The 19181-nt window shown below is 44.4% G+C and overlaps 1 protein-coding gene and 1 non-coding gene across 9 annotated transcripts in view; both read left to right on the forward strand.

The window, feature by feature from the left end:
- Positions 1–19181, forward strand: part of AZIN2 (antizyme inhibitor 2) — a 50043-nt gene that overhangs the window by 27620 nt on the left and 3242 nt on the right. For 7 of the 8 annotated variants that reach the window (XR_006601588.1, XM_013064260.2, XM_013064256.2 and 4 more), the window contains one exon: positions 16893–17107. Coding sequence is in view for 7 of the 8 variants with exons in the window: in XM_013064260.2 (XP_012919714.1) it covers positions 16893–17107 (215 nt within the window). In the remaining variant the exon portion in view is untranslated. Of the gene's footprint in view, positions 1–7248; positions 7850–16892; positions 17108–19181 lie in introns of those variants that run through there. The other variant, XM_045063417.1, reaches the window with a different exon arrangement.
- On the forward strand, positions 6369–6474 carry LOC123387401. Its single transcript, XR_006601859.1, has one exon. It is a non-coding gene; the product is annotated as a U6 spliceosomal RNA (small nuclear RNA).

A 19181-nucleotide genomic window follows, 5' to 3' on the forward strand; every position in this document is an offset into this window, starting at 1 on the left:
TGACCAGATCCAGGGTGGGGCCCCTGACTGGTGGTGGAGACAGATGACCACACACTCAGTAAATGAGCTACTGTTGTGTTGGGCGTGTGTCAGAGGGACCCGGCCTGCCTGCAGTGAGATCTGCACCTCCTTCCCCAAGGAAGGTCCCCTTCATGAGTCTCGGTGGCAGGTCTGCATCCCTGCTCTTCGTTCCCCAGGACTTTGTGTTTGGACGCCAGGCACAGAAAGTCCTCTTAAACATAATCAGTCCTTGGTTCAAAGTATACTTCTTATTACTGGAGCCCACCTGGCTCTTTTTTGTTTGTTTTCTTTCTTTCTTTTTAAAAACTCAAGAAACATTTGAGTATTCTCGTTATGCAAAGCCCCTTCCTGAGGCCTGCACAGAACAGTAGGTGAGACAGAATTGTCTGCACTTTGAAAATGCTGTCCTGCTGGGTACGGGAGTGTGTGCCTGTGTGTGTGTGTGTCTGTATGCGTGTGTGTGTGTGTGTGTGTGTGTGTGCATGCAAGTGGTGAGCAGTATACAGGCTTCAACAGTGTTGTGAGAAAAGCACAGAAAGGTACAGAACAAGTGTTATTGGAATTTTTTCAAAAAGATTTTAGTATATTGGGGTACCTGGGTGGCTCAGTGGGTTAAGCCTCTGCCTTCGACTCAGGTCATGATCTCAGGGTCCTGCGTTCGAGCCCCGCATTGGGCTCTCTGCTCAACAGGGAGCCTGCTTCCCCCTGCCCCCCACCTGCCTCTCTGCCTACTTGTTATTTCTCTTTCTCTCTGTTAAATAAATAAATAAAATATCTTAAAAAAAATTATTTTAATACATATCTTTAAAAGGAAAGGACTTCAGAAAAGTCATGATACCATTATCAAATTAAAAATAAACAATATCCGGGACACCTGGGTGGCTCAGTTGGTTAAGCAGCTGCCTTTGCCTCAGGTCATGATCCCAGCGTCTTGGGATCGAGTCCCACGTTGGGCTCCTTGCTCGGCAGGGAGCCTGCTTCTCCCTCTGCCTCTGCCTGCCATTCTGTCTGCCTGTACTCGCTCTCCCCCCTCCCCCGATAAATAAATAAAATCTTAAAAAAAAAATAAACAATATCCCGAATCATCCTGCCTCATAAATGGTTTTTCTAGTTGACTTGCTGAAAGCAGCAGCCAAAAAAAGTCCATATACTGCATTTGGTCCAATGTCTCTCCTTAACCTATTGGTTTCCCCAAACTCACTCCTGGTTTGTTTGTTTTTTGTTTTAATTATTTGTTGATGAAACTGAGTTGTTGGTCCTAAAGTTTCTTGCATTCTGGATTTTCCTGATTGGCGGATTCCCTGGATTTCCCTCTGGTGTTATCGACTATGTTCTTCTGTGCCCTGTATTTATTTCTTTGAAACTAGGTAGTTCAATTTCATGGTTTCAGGTGGATTCCTAATCAGTTTTAGGGTAAAAACATTTCCTGGGAGGACTTGTCTTTCTTTTTAGTGAAATAACCATTCTTACATTATTTATTCTTTTTCTGCCACATTCCTTTTGTCTCTTCCCATGGAAAGTACCCACTGTTTTGACTCAACTGCTACCATTTTTTCCATATGGCTTTTTTCTTTTTTGATATAGTTTTTTTTTCCCCTATTGTGGTAAGAACATTTAACATAAAATCTCCTCTTGGAGATGGTTAAGTGTATGATGCATTACTATTATCTGTAGGCACACATGGTATAGCAGATCTCTAGAACTTGTTCATCTTGTGGAGCTGAGATTGTATGTCCATTGATTATTGACTTCCCAGTTCCCCCTTCCATCAGCCCCTGGCACCCACACTTCTAGTCTTTGTTCCACAAGTTTGACTGTTCAATACCTCAAATAAACCAAATGTGCAGTGTGTGTCCTTCTGTGACTCGCTCATTTCAGTTAGCATTGTGTCCTCCATGTTCATTCACTGCAGCTGTGAATGCTGCAGTATTTCCTCCTTTGATAAGGCGGATAATATTCCATTGTAAGGATAGACTGCATTTTATCCATTGTAAGGATAGACTCCATTCATCCATCCTCAGACATTCAGGTCTTGGCAGCGGTTGACAGTGCAGCGATGAATATGGGACTGCTAATCCCTCCTAGAGATCCTGATTTCAGTTCTTCTGGATAAATACCCAGCAGTAGGATGGCTTGATCATACTGAATTTTTTGATAAGCACCATCCTGTTTTCCAGGAAGCGTCTGCATCATGAGGCATTCCTTCCAGCGGCATAACAGCGTTCCAGTGTCTCCATGACCTTGTCAACACCAGTTGTCTTTTGTTTTTTGATAACAGCCTTCCTAACAGGTGTGAGGTGACATTTCCTTGTGGTTTTGACTTGTGTTTCTTTTATGACTAATGACATCCAGGCTCTGGTCATGAGCTGGTTTGCCGTTCATCTGGCTTCTTTCACATTTTGTCACATCAAAGCTTATTCCTCAACGTATTATAATTTATTTTATTTTACTTTGCAAAAAGGATGTTATGATGTATGCAACATTTTTGGACTTCTTGAAAAGTGTACTGTCGCAGTCTAAGCTGCATCACTGCTGCTGTGTGTCCCTAAGGCCCACACCATGGGTGAGCATGCTGCGGCCAGTCCGTTTGCTCTTCCTCTCCAGGCGCTGGACTGTTTCTAGGTCTTCGCTACTGTGAGATCTGCCACTCTGAATACTCTTGTTTGCGACTCTGTGGAGTTGCTGGGTATAGATAGGGCACCTGATTGTTCTGCCTCATGAGATCATGCCAGATGGTTTTCCAAAGTGGTGGTACTGCTTGGTGATCCCCCACCCCTGGTAGAGGCTGGGTAGATCCGCGTATTCCCCAGCGCTCGGCATCGTCAGACTTTCAACATTCTCCCAGTGGAATGGATGTGAAATGGTTTCTCCTGTCTTGATGTGCATGTCCCTGATTACTAATGAAGTTGGATATCTCTGTGTGTATTTATTGGACACACATATTTTCTCTTCTGTCAGAGACTTTGTGACCTTCCCTTCAGTGTCTGCTCTTTGCATCTGAACCTCTCCAGCCAGTGGACTGCACTTGCTACCCTTGCTCCCTCGGCACTCACTCCCTCTTCGAACCTTTCCAGTGGAATATAGATTGGGCAGCTGTACAGAAGATGCTTTTGAAAGTTCCTTGCACGTGGCCAGCCCAGGGGTGGCACTTCTGTCTTCAGCAGCTGATCTTTCTCCACCTTCTTGTTCTCGGCTTTGCCTCCTCCTCGGTCATTCCCACCTTCGCTCTCCAGCACTTTCCCACACTCCCCTGAATGTTGACTCTCAGACCTCCATTCTCAATCTTCTTCTCTGCCTACGTGAATTTCCTAGGTGAGTTCTTCCAGACCGAGGTTTTCAATATCTTCAATGGTCTCATCATTTTCAAATTTATATCTCTAGTCTGGACTGTTCCCCTGAGCTCCAGACTTGTGTATCCCTCTACCCACTTGCCATTTCTGCTGGATATTTCACAGGAACTCAAATTTAACTTGTTCGGAAATGAACTCTTGATATTCAACCCAAACTTCTTCCTTCCCGAAGTTTTCTCCTAGGAAACCACCGCCAGCCAACCAACTGTTCAAGTGGTAACACTTTGGTGGTATTCTTGATTCTTGCTTTCTTCTCTTCCCACAGGCAGTTCACCTGCAATTTTTCAGTCCAATTCCAAAATACACTTGGAATCCATCTAATTTCTTCCCTGCCACCAGGGCAGAGTGCAAGCTGCCATCACCCCACTTCCTAGGCTAGTGTAGCACTCTCACTGGTCTTCTCACCCTGACTCCTGCTTCCTACTATCTAATTTCCACACTGTAGACAAAGTGATTTTTTTAAAAGAGATTTTATTTATTTATTTGACACAGAGAGCGAGCAAGAGAGAGTGAGAGAACATGCACAAGTAGGCAGAGCAGCAGGCAAAGGGAGAGGGAGAAGCAGGCTCCCCGCTGAGCAAAGAGCCTGATGCGGGACTTGATTCCAGGGCCCTGGGATCATGACCTGAGCTGAAGGCAGGCACTTAACCAACTGAGCCCCCTAGGTGTCCCCAATGTGATTTTTTTAAGTACCCAAAGATCATCTCTCTTTTCTTCTTAAGACTTTTGGTGGCTCCCTGTTACTCTCAGAATAGAATCCAGGCTCCTCACCCTGGCTGGCAGGGCTCCTGCCCATGTCTTTAGCTGCATCAGTCCCCACTGAGCCCCTCATTCACCTGCTCCAGTCCCAGTGACCTCCTTTCTGCTCCTGGAACAACTAAGCTCCTTCAGACTTAGGAACTATTGTATTCACCTGCCCGAACACTCTTCCCCTTGCTCCTGAGATGACTTCCTTACTCTCCTCTGGTATGTCTCAGGTTGGATGTCACCTCTTTGGGGAAACCTTTCCTGATGGCTCATTCTCAAGGGCGTTTGCTCCTCACTATCAGATAATACTGTCACTTTGTTTATTATCTTCGTAATGCATCAGAATCTGTAATTATTCCTATTGGGTTTTGTTTCCTTGCTTATCATCTGCCTTCCCCGCTAGTGCACAGGCTCTGTGGGTGTGGCCACATTGTCTACTCGTTACCTTTGAATTCCTAGCACCTGGCGCAGTGCCTGGCACATAGTAGGTGTTCGATAACTACTTGTTGAATGAAGGATGAATGAATGCGTCACTCACTATACTGGGAGCCCCTTGAGGGCAGAAATTGTTTCCGCAGTACAGGGCCTGGCACATAGTAGATGCTCTATGTTGGAATGGAATCAGTCTTTAAAAATTATGGGAGTGGGGCGCCTGGGTGGCTCAGTCGGTTGGGCACTTGCCTTCGGCTCAGGTCATGGTCTCGGGGTCCTGGGATCGAGCCCCTCATTGGGGCCCCTGCTTGGTGGGAGTCTGCTTCTCCTTCTCCTCCCCACTCATGCCCTCTCTGTCTGTCTCTCTTTCAAATAAATAAAATCTTAAAAAAAAATTATGGGAGCAACTTAAATTTAAAGGAACAAAGGAGGGAGAAGCTCTGCAGTCCTCTACCCTAATTTATTCATAATGTCACCCCTCTTCCATGAGACACACCAAGTGGCATGTGGCTGTGAGCCTCACGCTTAGTGGTGGCGGCTGAAGCCACCATGCACTTCCTGTAGCACATGCTGTACAAAGCACTTTATGTGGCGTTACCCACGTAATCTTTATAACACTTCTACATGGGGGATACTGTTATCAGACCCATTTTACAGGTGAGAAAACTGAGGCATGGGGGGTGAAGCAACTTACTCAAAGTCCCAGCTTTATAAAGGGTATTAATCACAGCTAATAAAGAGTAGAATTTTTATACTGCAGACTGTGAGGTGCCTGGGGGTAGGGTGCATAGCCTCTTTATTTTTGATTAGCTGGGTGTCACCAGAGAACAAGCTCTTCGCTACTTTCCTATGAAATTGTTGCCTCCAGATAAAATCTTCTCACCACCGGGCATTTGGACATTGCTGATTTTTTTTTGAAAATTTATTTATTTATTGGAGGGAGGAGGGGGAAGGGCAGAGGAAAAGGGGAAGGGAAGCAGACTCCCTGTTGGGTGCAGAGCCTGATGTGGGGTTCGATCCCACAACGCTGAGATCATGACCTGAGCTGAAACCCAGAGTTGGTCGCTCAGCTGACTGAGTCATTCAGGCGCTCCGGCCATTGCTAATATTTGGTTATGTTCATTCATGGGTCCATGAGTCATACCTCTGCCTAGGATGCACTTTGTGAGTCTCTGTGTGGCTGATTCAAGTTACACAATGAAAGTGGGTTCCCTTAAAAAAACTGTTTTATGATGAGCCCCTAGAATAGGATTACCAGGTAAACAGATAGGAGCCTTTTTAGGTCTCTTGATACATATCGCCAGATTGTTTTCCTCAAAGCTTGGCCCAGTCTATACCGTTAGCAGCTGCACTCATTTCATAATAAGCTCACTATCCGTGCATGCTGTGACTTTCTCTGGTTGGCTAATTTATCTGAAATGGTATATATCTCAGTATTTCTTTCATTTCTGTCTTCTTGACAAGGATAAAGCATTTTATTGTTTTATTTCCTTTGTTGTCAATATCTTTTTATATTCTCCACTTACCTAATTTGGAGTTTTTTTCTTACAAGTGAAGATGAACTTGCATATGCATATGTGTGGGTTTTTCATATAGTCTTTGACATAAGTAGCTTTTTCATCAGTCTGTTGGTTTTATTCGAGTTTTGTGATTCTTTGTTTTTCCTTCTAGAAGTTTCAGCATACTCTCATGTGTCTTAACTAAGTGCTCTGCAATTAATAGGGAGGGAATTTGTTCCTCTGCACCTTTTGTGCTCTGCGGGTTACAGACCGCCTTTATGTTATACATATGTTTTCCATTGTAGAAATAGAAAGTGTTGTGCTCGCTTTGGCAGCACATGTACTAGAATTGGAACGATACAGAGAAGATCAGCGTGGCCCTGTGCAAGGAGGACATGCAGATCTGTCAAGTGTCCCACAAATTAAAAGAGAGAGAGAGAGAGAGAATGTTTATTGAGGAAAATCTAGTACAGACAGCCATATAAGGAGGTCCCTGAATCCCACCATTCAGAGATGATTATTGTTAAAAGTTACTTTGATTCCTTTTTTTTTTTAAGTGTCATAGTACGCACTGTTTTTAATTTTAAAAGAATGTATATTGGGAGATGTGTTTTTCTTTAAATACTGATATATTAGGTGGACTTTTTAATGTATAAACACTTTATATGTTCATTGAGTGGTCTAAAATGTCATATACTTAGGGTTAAAGATACAATTTAGTAACTGTGTATTGGCACCTCTTCAATGCAGGGTAGAGTGGGGTGTGGGGAGGGACCCAGATGGGGCAAGTACCCTGGGAATTTTATAAGAATCTTGGGAACCAAAATTCAGGATACAAGCTTCCATCACTCCACTCTGTCCGGATCCCCTCTCTCTGTTGACAGGGTTGGGCTTTCTTAATTGCTATTGTATTTTATTCTAGTGATTTGTGGTTACAAAGTGTGACTCTGTCTTGTGTATTGTAATAGCATTTGTCAAGCGTGGATCTGGTTAGTTCTTAAGAATTCTTAAGAAATGATCTCTAATGCTTTTTGTTTTACTACTGCTTTGCCGTACTGTACACTAGTTTTATTTATTTCATCTCTTGTCTTTATCCTGTCCTTTTGATATTTTTTTTCTTTGTTCAGCCTATTCCATAGTGTTTTGGCAATAGCTTTGTGCTGTGTTTAGAAAACTGGTGGGGTGCCTTCTATTTCCAGCAATGTGGTCGTCCAGATACTCTGAACAGCCTCCCCACTGACAACAAAGAAAACTGCATCCTGACTTACAAGAAAGCGGGGGATCCTTCAGAGGTCAAAATTAAGTGAAAGCAGGCATCTCCACTTAGAGTAAAAGCCAGCCTATTCTCCACCCACTAGCCAGAGGGATTCTTTTAAAATGTAAGTCAAATCATATCAGGTTTTATTGAAACTGCCCCAAACCCTGTGCTGGCTCCCGTCTCACTCAAATTAAAGCCAAAGTCCTCCAAGAGCTTCTAAGGCCCTTTGGGATCAGCCCCTGTCTCGTCTCAGATTCTCTCCCTCACCACAGTCCCTCCTGCTCATCCCATCACAGTCTTGGCAGCCTCCCTGCAATTCCTCGAGCTCCCCCAGGCACGTTCCTGCCTTAGCACCTTTGCACCAGCTTTTCCTTCTGCCTGGATCACATTTCTTCCAGGTACCACACAGGGTCACTCCTTGACCTCCTTTGCATCTTTGCCTGAAGGTCAACTTCTCAGTGAGGCTTTATGCTTTATTTAATCCTGCCACCTGCCCCTCCCCCTGCTCTTTTCTTTCTTTTATTCAATACCATTTGTTATCTCCTAATTTACTATATAACTTCTTTATTTTATTTACCTCCCTCCTGATGGACTGTAAATATGATGAGGACAAGGACTTTGTCTACTTTGTTCATTAGTGTATCCCACACATGTAAAATTATGACTATTCAAATATGTGGTAAATGAATTCATTAACTCAGAGAGAAAACCTAACTCTGGAACTGGCTTTCTCTCTGGGAGTGTATGTTGAACCCTTGTGGCATTGATCTTTAGTTTTGATAGCTGCGTGGGTTCCTAGGGGCTCAGTCAGGATGGAGACTCTGATAGGATCCCTTGCAGTAAGCTGGGAACCACCCCCAAAGGTCCAACATCAGTGTAAGGATAAACCAGAAAAACACCTACCCCACAGAAGAGAACAGCAAAAAAACACATGTCTTTGGAATCTTGATAGTGGTTGGAAGAGGGCACAAAACTGAGACTTTACAGCCCTAAGCTAACCTTTTCTTGGGTTTGTTGCCCAAATTTATATTAATTGTGTTGTTTGAAAAACCTCAAGGCTAGAATGTATTATATCTTGCAGAAGCAAACACGTCCATCTGGAGTGGAAATCTTTAGCCTAGACTTTTAAGAATTCTCACAAATAAACAGCCAAAGTACATGAATTAGCAGTCAAAAATCACAAAACACAAAGAAACAGGTCACCATTGAGGGAAAGCCAGCAGAAGTAATAAACAACAGAACCAGACCTGAAATTATTTCACGTATTAGAATTCTCAGGTGTTAAAGATAAAATAGAATGTTTACAATGTTTAAAGAAATAAGGAATTGTGACAAAGGGATACTTGTGTGGCTTAGTTGGTTGGGCCTCCAACTCTTGATTTCAGTTTAGGTCATGATTTCAGGGTCATGGGATCAGCTCTTCATTGAGCTCTGCATTGGGCTCCACACCCAGTGTGGAGTCTGCTTAAAACTCTTTCTCCCTCTCCTTCTGCCCCTGCTCCCCCACTGTGCTCTCTCTTATTTTAGTATATGTACTGCTGAAATGAGCATGTGTGCTCTCTCTTAAAAGAAAAGAAAGTGTGAACAAAGAATAAGCAAATATAAAAATATGAACTAGCAGATTTTTTTAAGTGGGCTCCATGCCAACATGGGGCCTCAACTCATAACTCTGAGATCAAGACCTGAGCTGAGATCAAGAGTTGGCTGCTTAAATAGCTGAACTACCCAGGTGCCTCTCCAGCAGACTTTTTTAAAAAAGATCTTATTTATTTATTTATTTATTTATTTATTTATTTGACAGAGAGAGAGACATACACAATGAGAGAGGGAACACAAGCAGGAGGAGTGGGAGAGAGAGATGCAGTCTTCTCGCTGAGCAGGGACCCCAATGCAGGGCTCAATCCTGGACCCTGGGATCATGACCTGAGCCAAAGCAGATGCTTAACGACTGAGTACCCAGGTGCCCCACCAGCAAATTTTTAAAAGGATTAAATAGAACTCCTAAAAATAAAAATATATGAAAATTGAAATAGTGCACAGAGTAAGCAAGCTATTAGAGACAGTTAAAGAGAGAATTAGAGAATGGGAAGATAGAGCTGAAGAACTGATGTCAGTGTAGCACAAAGACAGGGAGATAAAAAATAAGAAAGGCACAGGAAGTGGCAGACAGAATAAGCACACATCAGACACAATGTCTAATTATAGTTTCAGGGGAGATTGCATGAGGATACAGAAACCCTACCAGTAATCTGAACAGGATTTCAGTATAAAGAATTTCAGTATAAAGAATTGTCAACTTTAAAAATGGTTAATTACTAAAAGGGGCAAAAGCAGTTACTGCTGTTAGTAAGAGAGAGTTAACAAGGAAGCAACTTGGAGGAGGGCTCCTCCCTCCAAGGCTGAGGTTGAAACCTTTGAAGAAAGGCCATGACCATCACAGAGACACACAGCCTATCAGTGGCAAAGAAACTTGTCTAAGGGTGCCCACCACAACTGGATCATAGGGGTGGTTTGCTTCTGAGTGGAGGGGAAGCTTGCTGGAGGGTTCAAGATTCAGTTCAAGGCTGAACTGAGGTGAAGGCTGCCAGACTCTCCTATGCTGAGCCATGGAGGCCACACAGAAAGCAGCAGGCTAAAGAGAGAAAGTCTCTTCTTCCTGATATGCCTTACGGTGTCCTTCTAGCAACCTCTGTTGACAAAGCCTAACACAGAGCTACCTGGCAAAGAATGTTCAGCTCTAGTACTACAAAGCAAGACAAAGAAGGGTGGATAGGGGACTGAGAGGCCAAAAGTTAGTAACTGGCAGAAAGTCAATACAATGGGAGAGAGGAAGACATGTCTTCCGATTTAGGAAACCCAACAAATCCCACACTTAGACAAATAATAGTAAAACTGAATACTGAAGACAAAAAGAAAATCTTATAACTAGTGAGGGAAATGAGACAAATAGACTACCTATTGAAGAATGACAGACTTAGAGCTTTTCTCTATAACAGTGGAAAGTGGGAGATACTGGAATAGCAGCTTTAAATACCAACCTAGAATTTTGTATCCAGCAAAATTGTTTTTCAAGAATGAGTATGAAATATAGGCATTTTCAGACAAGCAAAGAGCGAGAGACAAAGCTTCACTAACAGAAATTCTAAAGGATATATTTCAGTCATAAGGAAAATGACTCCAGAAGGATGGTCTGTGTTGCAAGAAGAAATGGTGACCAAAGATAGCTAAATATGTGGGTGTATCTAAAGGATCATTGACTGTCACCACTTCCACCACCAATAACATTTAATTCGTGGGGTTAAAAACAGTATTCAGGGGCACCTGGGTGGCTCAGTCATTAAGTGTCTGCCTTTGGCTCAGGTCATGATCCTGGGATCCTGGGATCCGGCCCACGTTGGGCTCCTTGCTCAGTGGGGAGACTCTTTCCTCTTTCTCTTCCTGTGCCTGCCACTCCCCCAGCTTATGCTGTCTCTCAAATAAATAATAAATAGATAATATAATGGATAATAAATTTTATATATTAGAAATATATATCTATAGAAGTAGATGATATAATTGCCAACATTGAAGGTAATTAAAATGGTTTAGTTTAGACACCAGCATTTAAAAAATAGACAAGAAATATAGTTGAAAGCACAGGAAACCCCCATATATATCTGGAAACTTGATTTTCAACAGGGCTTGCAAAACAGACCATTGGGGATTGTTTAATATATAATGTTGGGGCACCTGATTGTCCAAATGCAAAAAATGAAATTGAATCCCCATCTCAATGCATGTGTGAATATAAATCCCAGAAATCCATATAGGAGAATATCTGTTTGACCCTGAAACAGGGAAGAAGAGTAAAGAATCTCTTACAAACCAAAAAAGGAAAAGACTGATATTTGTCTACATTAAAACGAAGCACTTCTGTTCACCTGTTAGTGAAAGGAAAGAGGCAATCAGACCCTGGGAGGAAATATGCAAACACATGTACAACTGGATAAGGAATCAGTACACAGAATTTATGAAGGATTCTTTTTAAAAGATATATTTTTTTATTTGAGAGAGAGAGCGCGCACACACACAGGAGGAGAGTGCGAGGGCGGAGCAGACTCCCAGAAGAGCAGAAAGCCCGAAGTGGGACTCAATCCCAGAACCCTGAGATCATGACCTGAGCCAAAAGCTCAGATACTCAACTGACTGAGCCACCCAGGAGCCCCTCTATGAAGGATTCTTACACAAGAATCTTAAGAAAATAAGAAGAAAAGCAGGAAAAAATAGAAAGCAATAGAAACATAGACAAAAGGCTTTAATAGGCAGTTCACAGAAGAGGAAATCCAAATAGAAACTGAAAAAGTGCTCAACCTCTCTGGTAATCAAGGAAACACAAATTCAAATGAAAAGGAGACATCATTTTCTACTGACTAGATTAGAAAAAAATTAAAGGCATGACAATATCAAGAGCTGGTGAGGGTATAGAGTAGTTGGATCTCTTAGACACTGACAGGTGTTTCTATTTTGGGAAACCAGTTAGCATTATTCATATAAAGTTAGACATGTGTGTACCCTACCTTCCAGCAAGTTCTTAGATATGTGTTGTAAAGAAACTCTTGGCATGCGTATTTGAGGAAATACACAAGAGTGTTCACAGGAGAAATTTTTTTAGTATAAAACATTGGAGTCAACATTAACGTTTGTTGGCAGGGTAATAGATAAATAAATTACGGTGTATTCCATATAATGAATTTGATGCAGCATATTGTGAATTATGGCTACATATTTCAGTTGGATGAATCTTGGGAATGTGCATTTCAACAGTAAAAAAAAGCAAGTTGCAGAGATTACGTACTCTATGGTTTCATTTTACATAAATTTCAGAAGTGTACTAAATACTGTGCCAAACAGAACAGGAGAGTAATGAAAACAAAATCCAGGATAACGGGTACCTCTGGAAGGGTTAGGGAAGTAGCATGTCACTGGGGTGGGGTCACATGGGGGTTTCAAAGATCTTGGAAATTTTATATTTATTTAGCTGGTGGTGGGTACACATATTCTTTTTTTTTTTTTTTTTAAAGATTTTATTTATTTATTTGACAGACAGAGATCACAAGTAGGCAGAGAGGCAGGCAGAGAGAGAGGAGGAAGCAGGCTCCCTGCTGAGCAGAAAGCCTGATGCGGGACTCGATCCCAGGACGCTGGGATCATGACCTGAGTCCAAAGCAGAGGCTTAACCCACTGAGCCACCCACATTCCCTACACAGATATTCAATTGATTGTTATTCTTTATATCTTACATGTACAAAATTTTTTGTAGGAATTAAATATTTAACAAAAATTGAGTCTGTCATTATTACTTATTATATTCTTTGATAGGCTCACATTTATTCTTTTATCATGCCACTTCTAACATTCAGAAAAATATCTTGGGGATTTTAATTAGTGGTAGCCTACTTAATCTATTTCTTAAATTGGGGAGCATTCTCTTTTTTGCTTTATTAACGTTTTCCAGCTAGGAGAGGTAGAGCTCTTGTATTTTATTTCTCTCATTAAGGTTTTATTATTCTCTCTGAATAAGTTATTGTGGCTCAAGTACATCCAAGAATTTAATAACATAATGCTTTCATTACTATTGTGAGTGGAAACATTTCCCTGTGTTTCTGAGCTGAGACAATGACTTGCATGCTGAGACACTGATTTCCCCCCCAAACTACCCATTCCCTTTGGATTTTCCAGGTAGGCAAACAAGTCATCTGCATTTTATATATATTTTTTACTTCCTATATATTATATTTTTCATTTCTTTCCCCCCCTCCCCCAGTAGCTATTGCCCAAAGAAACATGATATATAACGTAGGAATGGTGACAGAAAGCATCAGACTTGGGTCAGAAGTCTGGCTTGTCAAGTCAAAAGTCTTGGCCAGAAGTCTGGCTCGAGTCCTGGCTTTTCCATATAGCAGCCGAGTAACTTTAGGCAAGTTAACTTAATCTCCCTGAACCTGTTTCTCCCGTTTCTTCATCAGGAAAATGAAAGGTTGAACTCAATTACTAAGGTTGGTTCTGGTTCTGAAATGAGGCCATTCTAATGAATTTCCATTAAGTTGGACTCGCTCTTTACCTTAAATAGTCTCTCTGCATTGCAGGGTTTGACTTTGTCTGTAGTTTTAATCAAGAATAGATGCTATAGGCTACAGAATATTACCTTCACACATACTGAGAAAATGAGATTTGAATTGTAGATTCCTCTTTTCCATATTATGATGAAGCCAGTGGTGGCCTGGCTCACATTGTTCCTGTCTTCCAGAGAGAGGTAAATTGTCTGTATTGTTCCACATAGAGGAAAATCACTGAAGGTGATTCTTTGGCTACGAGGGCAGATTGGGTTAGTTATGGTTTCATTTTAGATTTTCCTGTATGTTCACGAGTTAAATTCTGACCATATGTTTTTGTTCTTTTCCCCCCTTTGTATGTGCTGCCTTTGTTCATTCCATTTTTTTGTTTTTAAAATATTCTTGTGCTCTTTATGTAGAATAGAGATTATTGATTTATTCTTTAAAAGTTGGGGAGTTACTTAAGGACTCCATAGGGCCAGAAGATATTTTAAATGTTTGGCCTTGTTTCTTGTGTGGATCCACTAATTTATTGGGCCTCTTTGAGGAGGGCACCCAGTTGGGTGCAGCTGGATGGCCCCTTGCCTGGGACCACTTGGAGTTCTGCTACTAACTCCCTCCAGAACCTATAAAAGGTCACTTCCGTTCTCTGACTTTTCTCATCTGTAAAATGGGGACTGCAGCTGCCGCCCAGATGGGGTGTGAGGCAATGGTGGGGGTGCTCTGTAAACTCCCTGTCCTCTCTCTGGGAGGGGCCTGATAAATTGGGCAGCTTGTATTTTGACAGGTGTTTGTCCGTTTCCACTCAGTTTCCAGACTCATAAAAAGAGCTAAGACTTAACAAGCCTGTTGCCACATGCCTTTAGAATATTTATTTTGCAGGGGCGCCTGGGTGGCTCAGTGGGTTAAGCCGCTGCCTTCGGCTCAGGTCATGATCTCAGGGTCCTGGGATCGAGTCCCACATCGGGCTCTCTGCTCAGCGGAGAGCCTGCTTCCCTCTCTCTCTCTCTGCCTGCCTCTCCATCTACATGTGATTTCTCTCTGTCAAATAAATAAATAAAATCTTTAAAAAAAAAAAAAAAAAGAATATTTATTTTGCAGATTTTTTTTTTTTGGTTTCCTTTTATCTTAAAGACAGGGGAGGGGGAGGAGACAAAGATGTATTTATTTATTTATGTCAGAGACAGAGTGCACACAAGCAGGGGGAGTGACAGGCAGAGGGAGAAGCAGGTTCCCCCCCCACCCCCCGAGTAAGGAGCCCAATAGGGGCTTGATCCCAGGACCCTGCGATCCAGACCTGAACTGAAGGCAGAAGTTTAACTGACTGAGCCATCCAGGCATCCCAAGGCGGGGCTTGAAGTAGCAAAAGGGTAGCTTTGCATTATTTCCTGTGAAGTTAAATTTTTTTTATTTATGTCACTAATAAGAAGAGAACTCTTATTGTAACACAAGGGTGTCTTTTCTTCTTTATTGTGAAAAAAACTTTGGAACCTCTTTTCTCAGGATCCTCATGGATTCATTTATATAGTATTTCCTCCCAAAAGCTTTAAAAGTTAGCTTAATGCTTTTTAAGAAGTGGAGCTAAGGGAAATAATTCAGAGCAACTGAGATTAATTTTACTTAGTAACAGGAATCTCATAAACAAGAATGTTAAGTTATATGAACAAGGATATATTTGTTTCCCTTTTCTAGAATATATACTTCCTGGCTCCAAGATTGAAGCCTGGCACATAGTAGGTGCTCAAAAAGTATTTATTGAATGACTCAATCAATGAATATGGATAGCTTGAATTTTTGACTTTAATATGTGCATGCTTTTCTTTACTAATGAGACTAATGGCTTATTAGCTTTTTATCATATACATGAATATTATTTCTGCTTATGCAACCTGTGGCTTTTCTTTCTCAATTTTACTCACTCCTGCGGCTGGCTATGGTATTGTAATACTTTTTGTTTTTCCCCTGTTGGTCTTCTCCACTACCTCCTTCTAGGCTCTTCAGAGGGCTTCTATTAATCTCTTCTTCCTTTCTTCCTCCCTCCCCTTTTTTTCTTTTTTTCTTCTGGTTCTTTTTCTCATCACTCACATATTTCCTATTCATTCATTCATTCATTTAAAAGGTATTATTCATAAAAGCACCTACTCTATGCCAGACTGCTAGGAATGGGGGAGATGGGGGGGTGAACGAGATGGTCATGATCTTTGGGGTCATGGAATTTAGAGTCTGACAGGGAAGACAGGCCTGAGCAGATACATTTCACAAATACCTAATTATAAATTATGACAAATGCTATGAAGGCTAAGCTTGTTGGTGGGGGGGGGGTGCATGGAGCCTTAGGAAAGGCTTTCATGAAGCTGTTGTAGCTGAGATCTAAAGGAAACTTAGGAGTTGGCAGGGTTGGGGCCTCAGGGAAGAGCAGGGGGAGGGCTGGGGTGGGGGGAAGGGAAGTGAGGTTTCCCTAGGAGCCCAGAGCAACTGGCTTAATGGAACATGGTAGCGCAGCGAGGACGAGAGGACTCCAGGGCACAGTCAGGGCTTTCTCATATCCATCTTTCAGTCAGGACTCCTCCTCTAGGACCTGCCTGGCAGAATCTCACACTGTGACAAATTGCACTGGTTGTCCGCAAATGGTCTGTGTTACAGATTGCTTTTCTGCATTTTTAAGTCATCTAAGAAAAAAAATTTTAATTTTATGTAATTTGTAGTTCCGTCTTTGGGCAAGTCACATAACCTCTTAGAGCCTCGGTTTTCCTGAAATGGGAGGAATTTTGTCTACCCCTTGGGGTCCTCTGTGACCTCTGCTGGGTCACCCTGTGATTACCTGTTGGAGGCCCATCTTCCTCCCCAGACTGAGAGCTGAGGGTGGGAGAAGGTCGAACTCACCTGTGTTCTTCTGGCTCCCGCGCCAGGGCCTGGCATGGAATGAAGGCATCTGGGAGGCCTTCACAGAAAGAGGAAGCCCCAGGGCTGGGCCGGAGGCCACGCTGAATTTGAGGGAGGGGGAAGGGCTGGAGAGATGTGGACAGACCCCAGGTCTGGAAAGTGGCAGATAGGTCAGTGAGGACCAAAGCAGAGAGGAAGTAATGATAACAACGATAATGATGGCACTGTCTCACTGGGCCCTTGTCGTGTGCCAGACACTGGTCTAAACGCCCTACACACACTCATTTATCCTTTCAGGGACCCTATGAGTTAGGTACTATAATTATTTCCATTTTACAAAGGAGCATACCGAGGTTCGGAGGGATTAAGTACCTTGCCCAAGATCACATACCTAGTAAGTGTTGGAGCCTGCTTTGAAGACCAGGCATTGTGGCTTCAGAATGACAATGAATGCAGAGGAGGAGGAGGGGCTTAAACGCCAGGCTAGAAGCCCCTTCAGTCTTTATTGTACTCGTTATGGGAGCCATGGAAAGCTTTTGAGGGAGGGAGTGCTCAGGCTGTGCTCAGGGTGCCGAGGAAAGCTGAACGTGACTGTGCCTCTCTCCTGCAGAAATCATCCGTGGATCAGCCCCTGTACAGCAGCAGCCTGTGGGGCCCTGTGGCCGACGGCCAGGACTGCGTGGCTGAGGGCCTGTGGCTGCCGCAACTACACGTAGGGGACTGGCTGGTCTTTGAGAACATGGGCGCCTACACCGTGGGCATGGCTTCCCTCCTTGGGGGGACCCAGACCTGCCGAGTCACCTATGCCATGTCCCGGGTGGCCTGGTAAGGGGGCCCTGCTGAGAAGGCAGTAGGGGAAGAGAAGGGAGCAGGTGGGGAACGAGAAATCTGAGATCTGAGACTGGTTTTCATGTAATCCAGTTTGACGAGTACTCTTGGCTATTGATTCCAAGTGAGGCCTGCGCTTGGCACCTGGCCGTGGCCATGAAGGAGACAGAGCTTCCCTTGAGCAGCTCAGCACCCTGTGAGAGACACAGAGCAGCAGACGGGCCTCCTGATAATACGGGGGCCGGGGGTGGGGGGCGCTGAGGTTGGGCTGTGGAACCGGAGAGCCCTCCCTGATGCCCAGACTGACCTCCCAGAGGAAGGAAGATATGGGAGTCAGCCGGCAGGAGGCAGTAGGGGGCTCCGGGCAGAAGGAGCACAGACCACCTGAAGTTGGTTGTGGCTGGAGAGGGAGCAGGGCTGGATCTGCGGAGGGCCTTGAAGGCCGAGTGAAGGGCTTTGAGTTGTGGGAATCATGGACTGATAGAAGCGAGGGACAGACGTGGTCTGGTTTGGATTTTAGAAAGGGCACTATGGCTCCTGGGGGCAATAAGAGGGGACGGGGGCAGACGTGGATTGAGCAGACTAGCTGGGAGGCTGTTCTGTGGCCTGGGAAAGACTTGCCTGCTGACTGAGCCTCCTCAGGAAATGCACACCACACTCCCCCTGCTTGCCTGACTGGACCGGTGCTGGGATCCAGTGAGGCAAGAGGGGCACGAGCCCTACAGAAGTCACGTTTGTTGAACCCTCCCGTCAGGCCTCTCCTCTCCACTGCACAGAATCAGTGCTATCACAAAGAGGGAGGTGTGGTCAGTGGTGAGGGGACTGCTGTGGGGGTGGGGAGGGACAGAGCAGTCACAGGGCCTTCCATGCCGGGCCTCAGCCTGTGCTCTGGAGGACATGCTGGATGTTGGAGCACCCCACCCCCCAACAGTGTTACCAACCCCCAGCCCTCACGGGGCTCAGTCTCAATGGCACATTTCATTCATCCAGTCAACAGACCTTTGTTGTATCTGCTCCCCCCAGGGACAGAGGTTTGGGCCAGTGCAGCGGTTGTGACATCAGGGGTATTGTGACAAGGTTTGAAAACTGAAAAAGCCAACCACACAGGGCTCCTTATCCCGTCTCTGCTCCATCAGAGCAAACACTGGGAGATGGGGTGCAGGAAATCCCTTTATTCATTGCTAGAAACAAAACATTTTTATGTATTAAACTGGCTGTGCCAGAAAGTATCAAAGGAGCCCCGCCCAGACATCCTGCTTTAGAGCCTGGCTCTGTGCCGAGTCCCAGGGCAGTGAGAGCACTCGAGCCGGCGTGGTGACCTGCGCACACAGACGCTATTGCAGAAGCAGGAAGGTCACTTGGGAGCGAGGGACAGCAGGGTGGCGGGGTGGTCAGGGCTAGGAGTTAGCCAGGTGCGGGAAGGCAGATGGGGGGGGTTGGTGGTCCGGGCTGAGATGTGGGGGTTTGAGTCCAGTGCCGTCAAAGAACTGAGAATAGTTGCATGTGGCTGGAGTGGCCTGTGCAGAAGACTGGATGGCGAAGGACCCTGGAAGCCCAGGTTGGACTTGATCTCAAAGGCAGTAGGGAGTCTGTCATGGATGCCTTTTAAGAAACTGGACCAACCCATTCTGAGAAATAAGGAGATAGACAGAAGGGACTTGGCTGGGGAGCCTCCTGCTGGAAAGAAGAGCCGGGCCACTGACTTCCTGTTGAAGTGAACATGTCAGCGTAGAGGGAGGCCTCCCTGGGAGCCTGGGCTGGACAGGGCCTGAGACCGGAGCTGCTGGTGGCTCAAGGGTAGGAATGAGCCTCCTGGAGAACTGAACTGTCTGGAGGAGGCAGGAGCAGACCGGCTAGAGATGGTGGTGGCCCTGGGAGGTGGGCACCCACCAGGAGGTTCAGAAGCTGGGCTCGGCAGGGATGGATTGGGCAAGGAACAAGATTCCGGACTTGCGGCTGAGCAGCTGGTCAGACGGTGGGGCCATTTATCAACCTGGGTAGGTAGGTTTGTAGGAGTTTTTGAGGGGGGCCGGAGATGATTTTTTTTTTTTTAAGTCCTAAGCCTGGGGTA

The sequence above is a fragment of the Mustela putorius genome, unplaced genomic scaffold (genome assembly GCF_011764305.1).
Source record: "Mustela putorius furo isolate JIRA1106 unplaced genomic scaffold, ASM1176430v1.1 tig00003853_pilon_pilon_pilon, whole genome shotgun sequence".
NCBI classification, from domain to species: domain Eukaryota; kingdom Metazoa; phylum Chordata; class Mammalia; order Carnivora; family Mustelidae; genus Mustela; species Mustela putorius.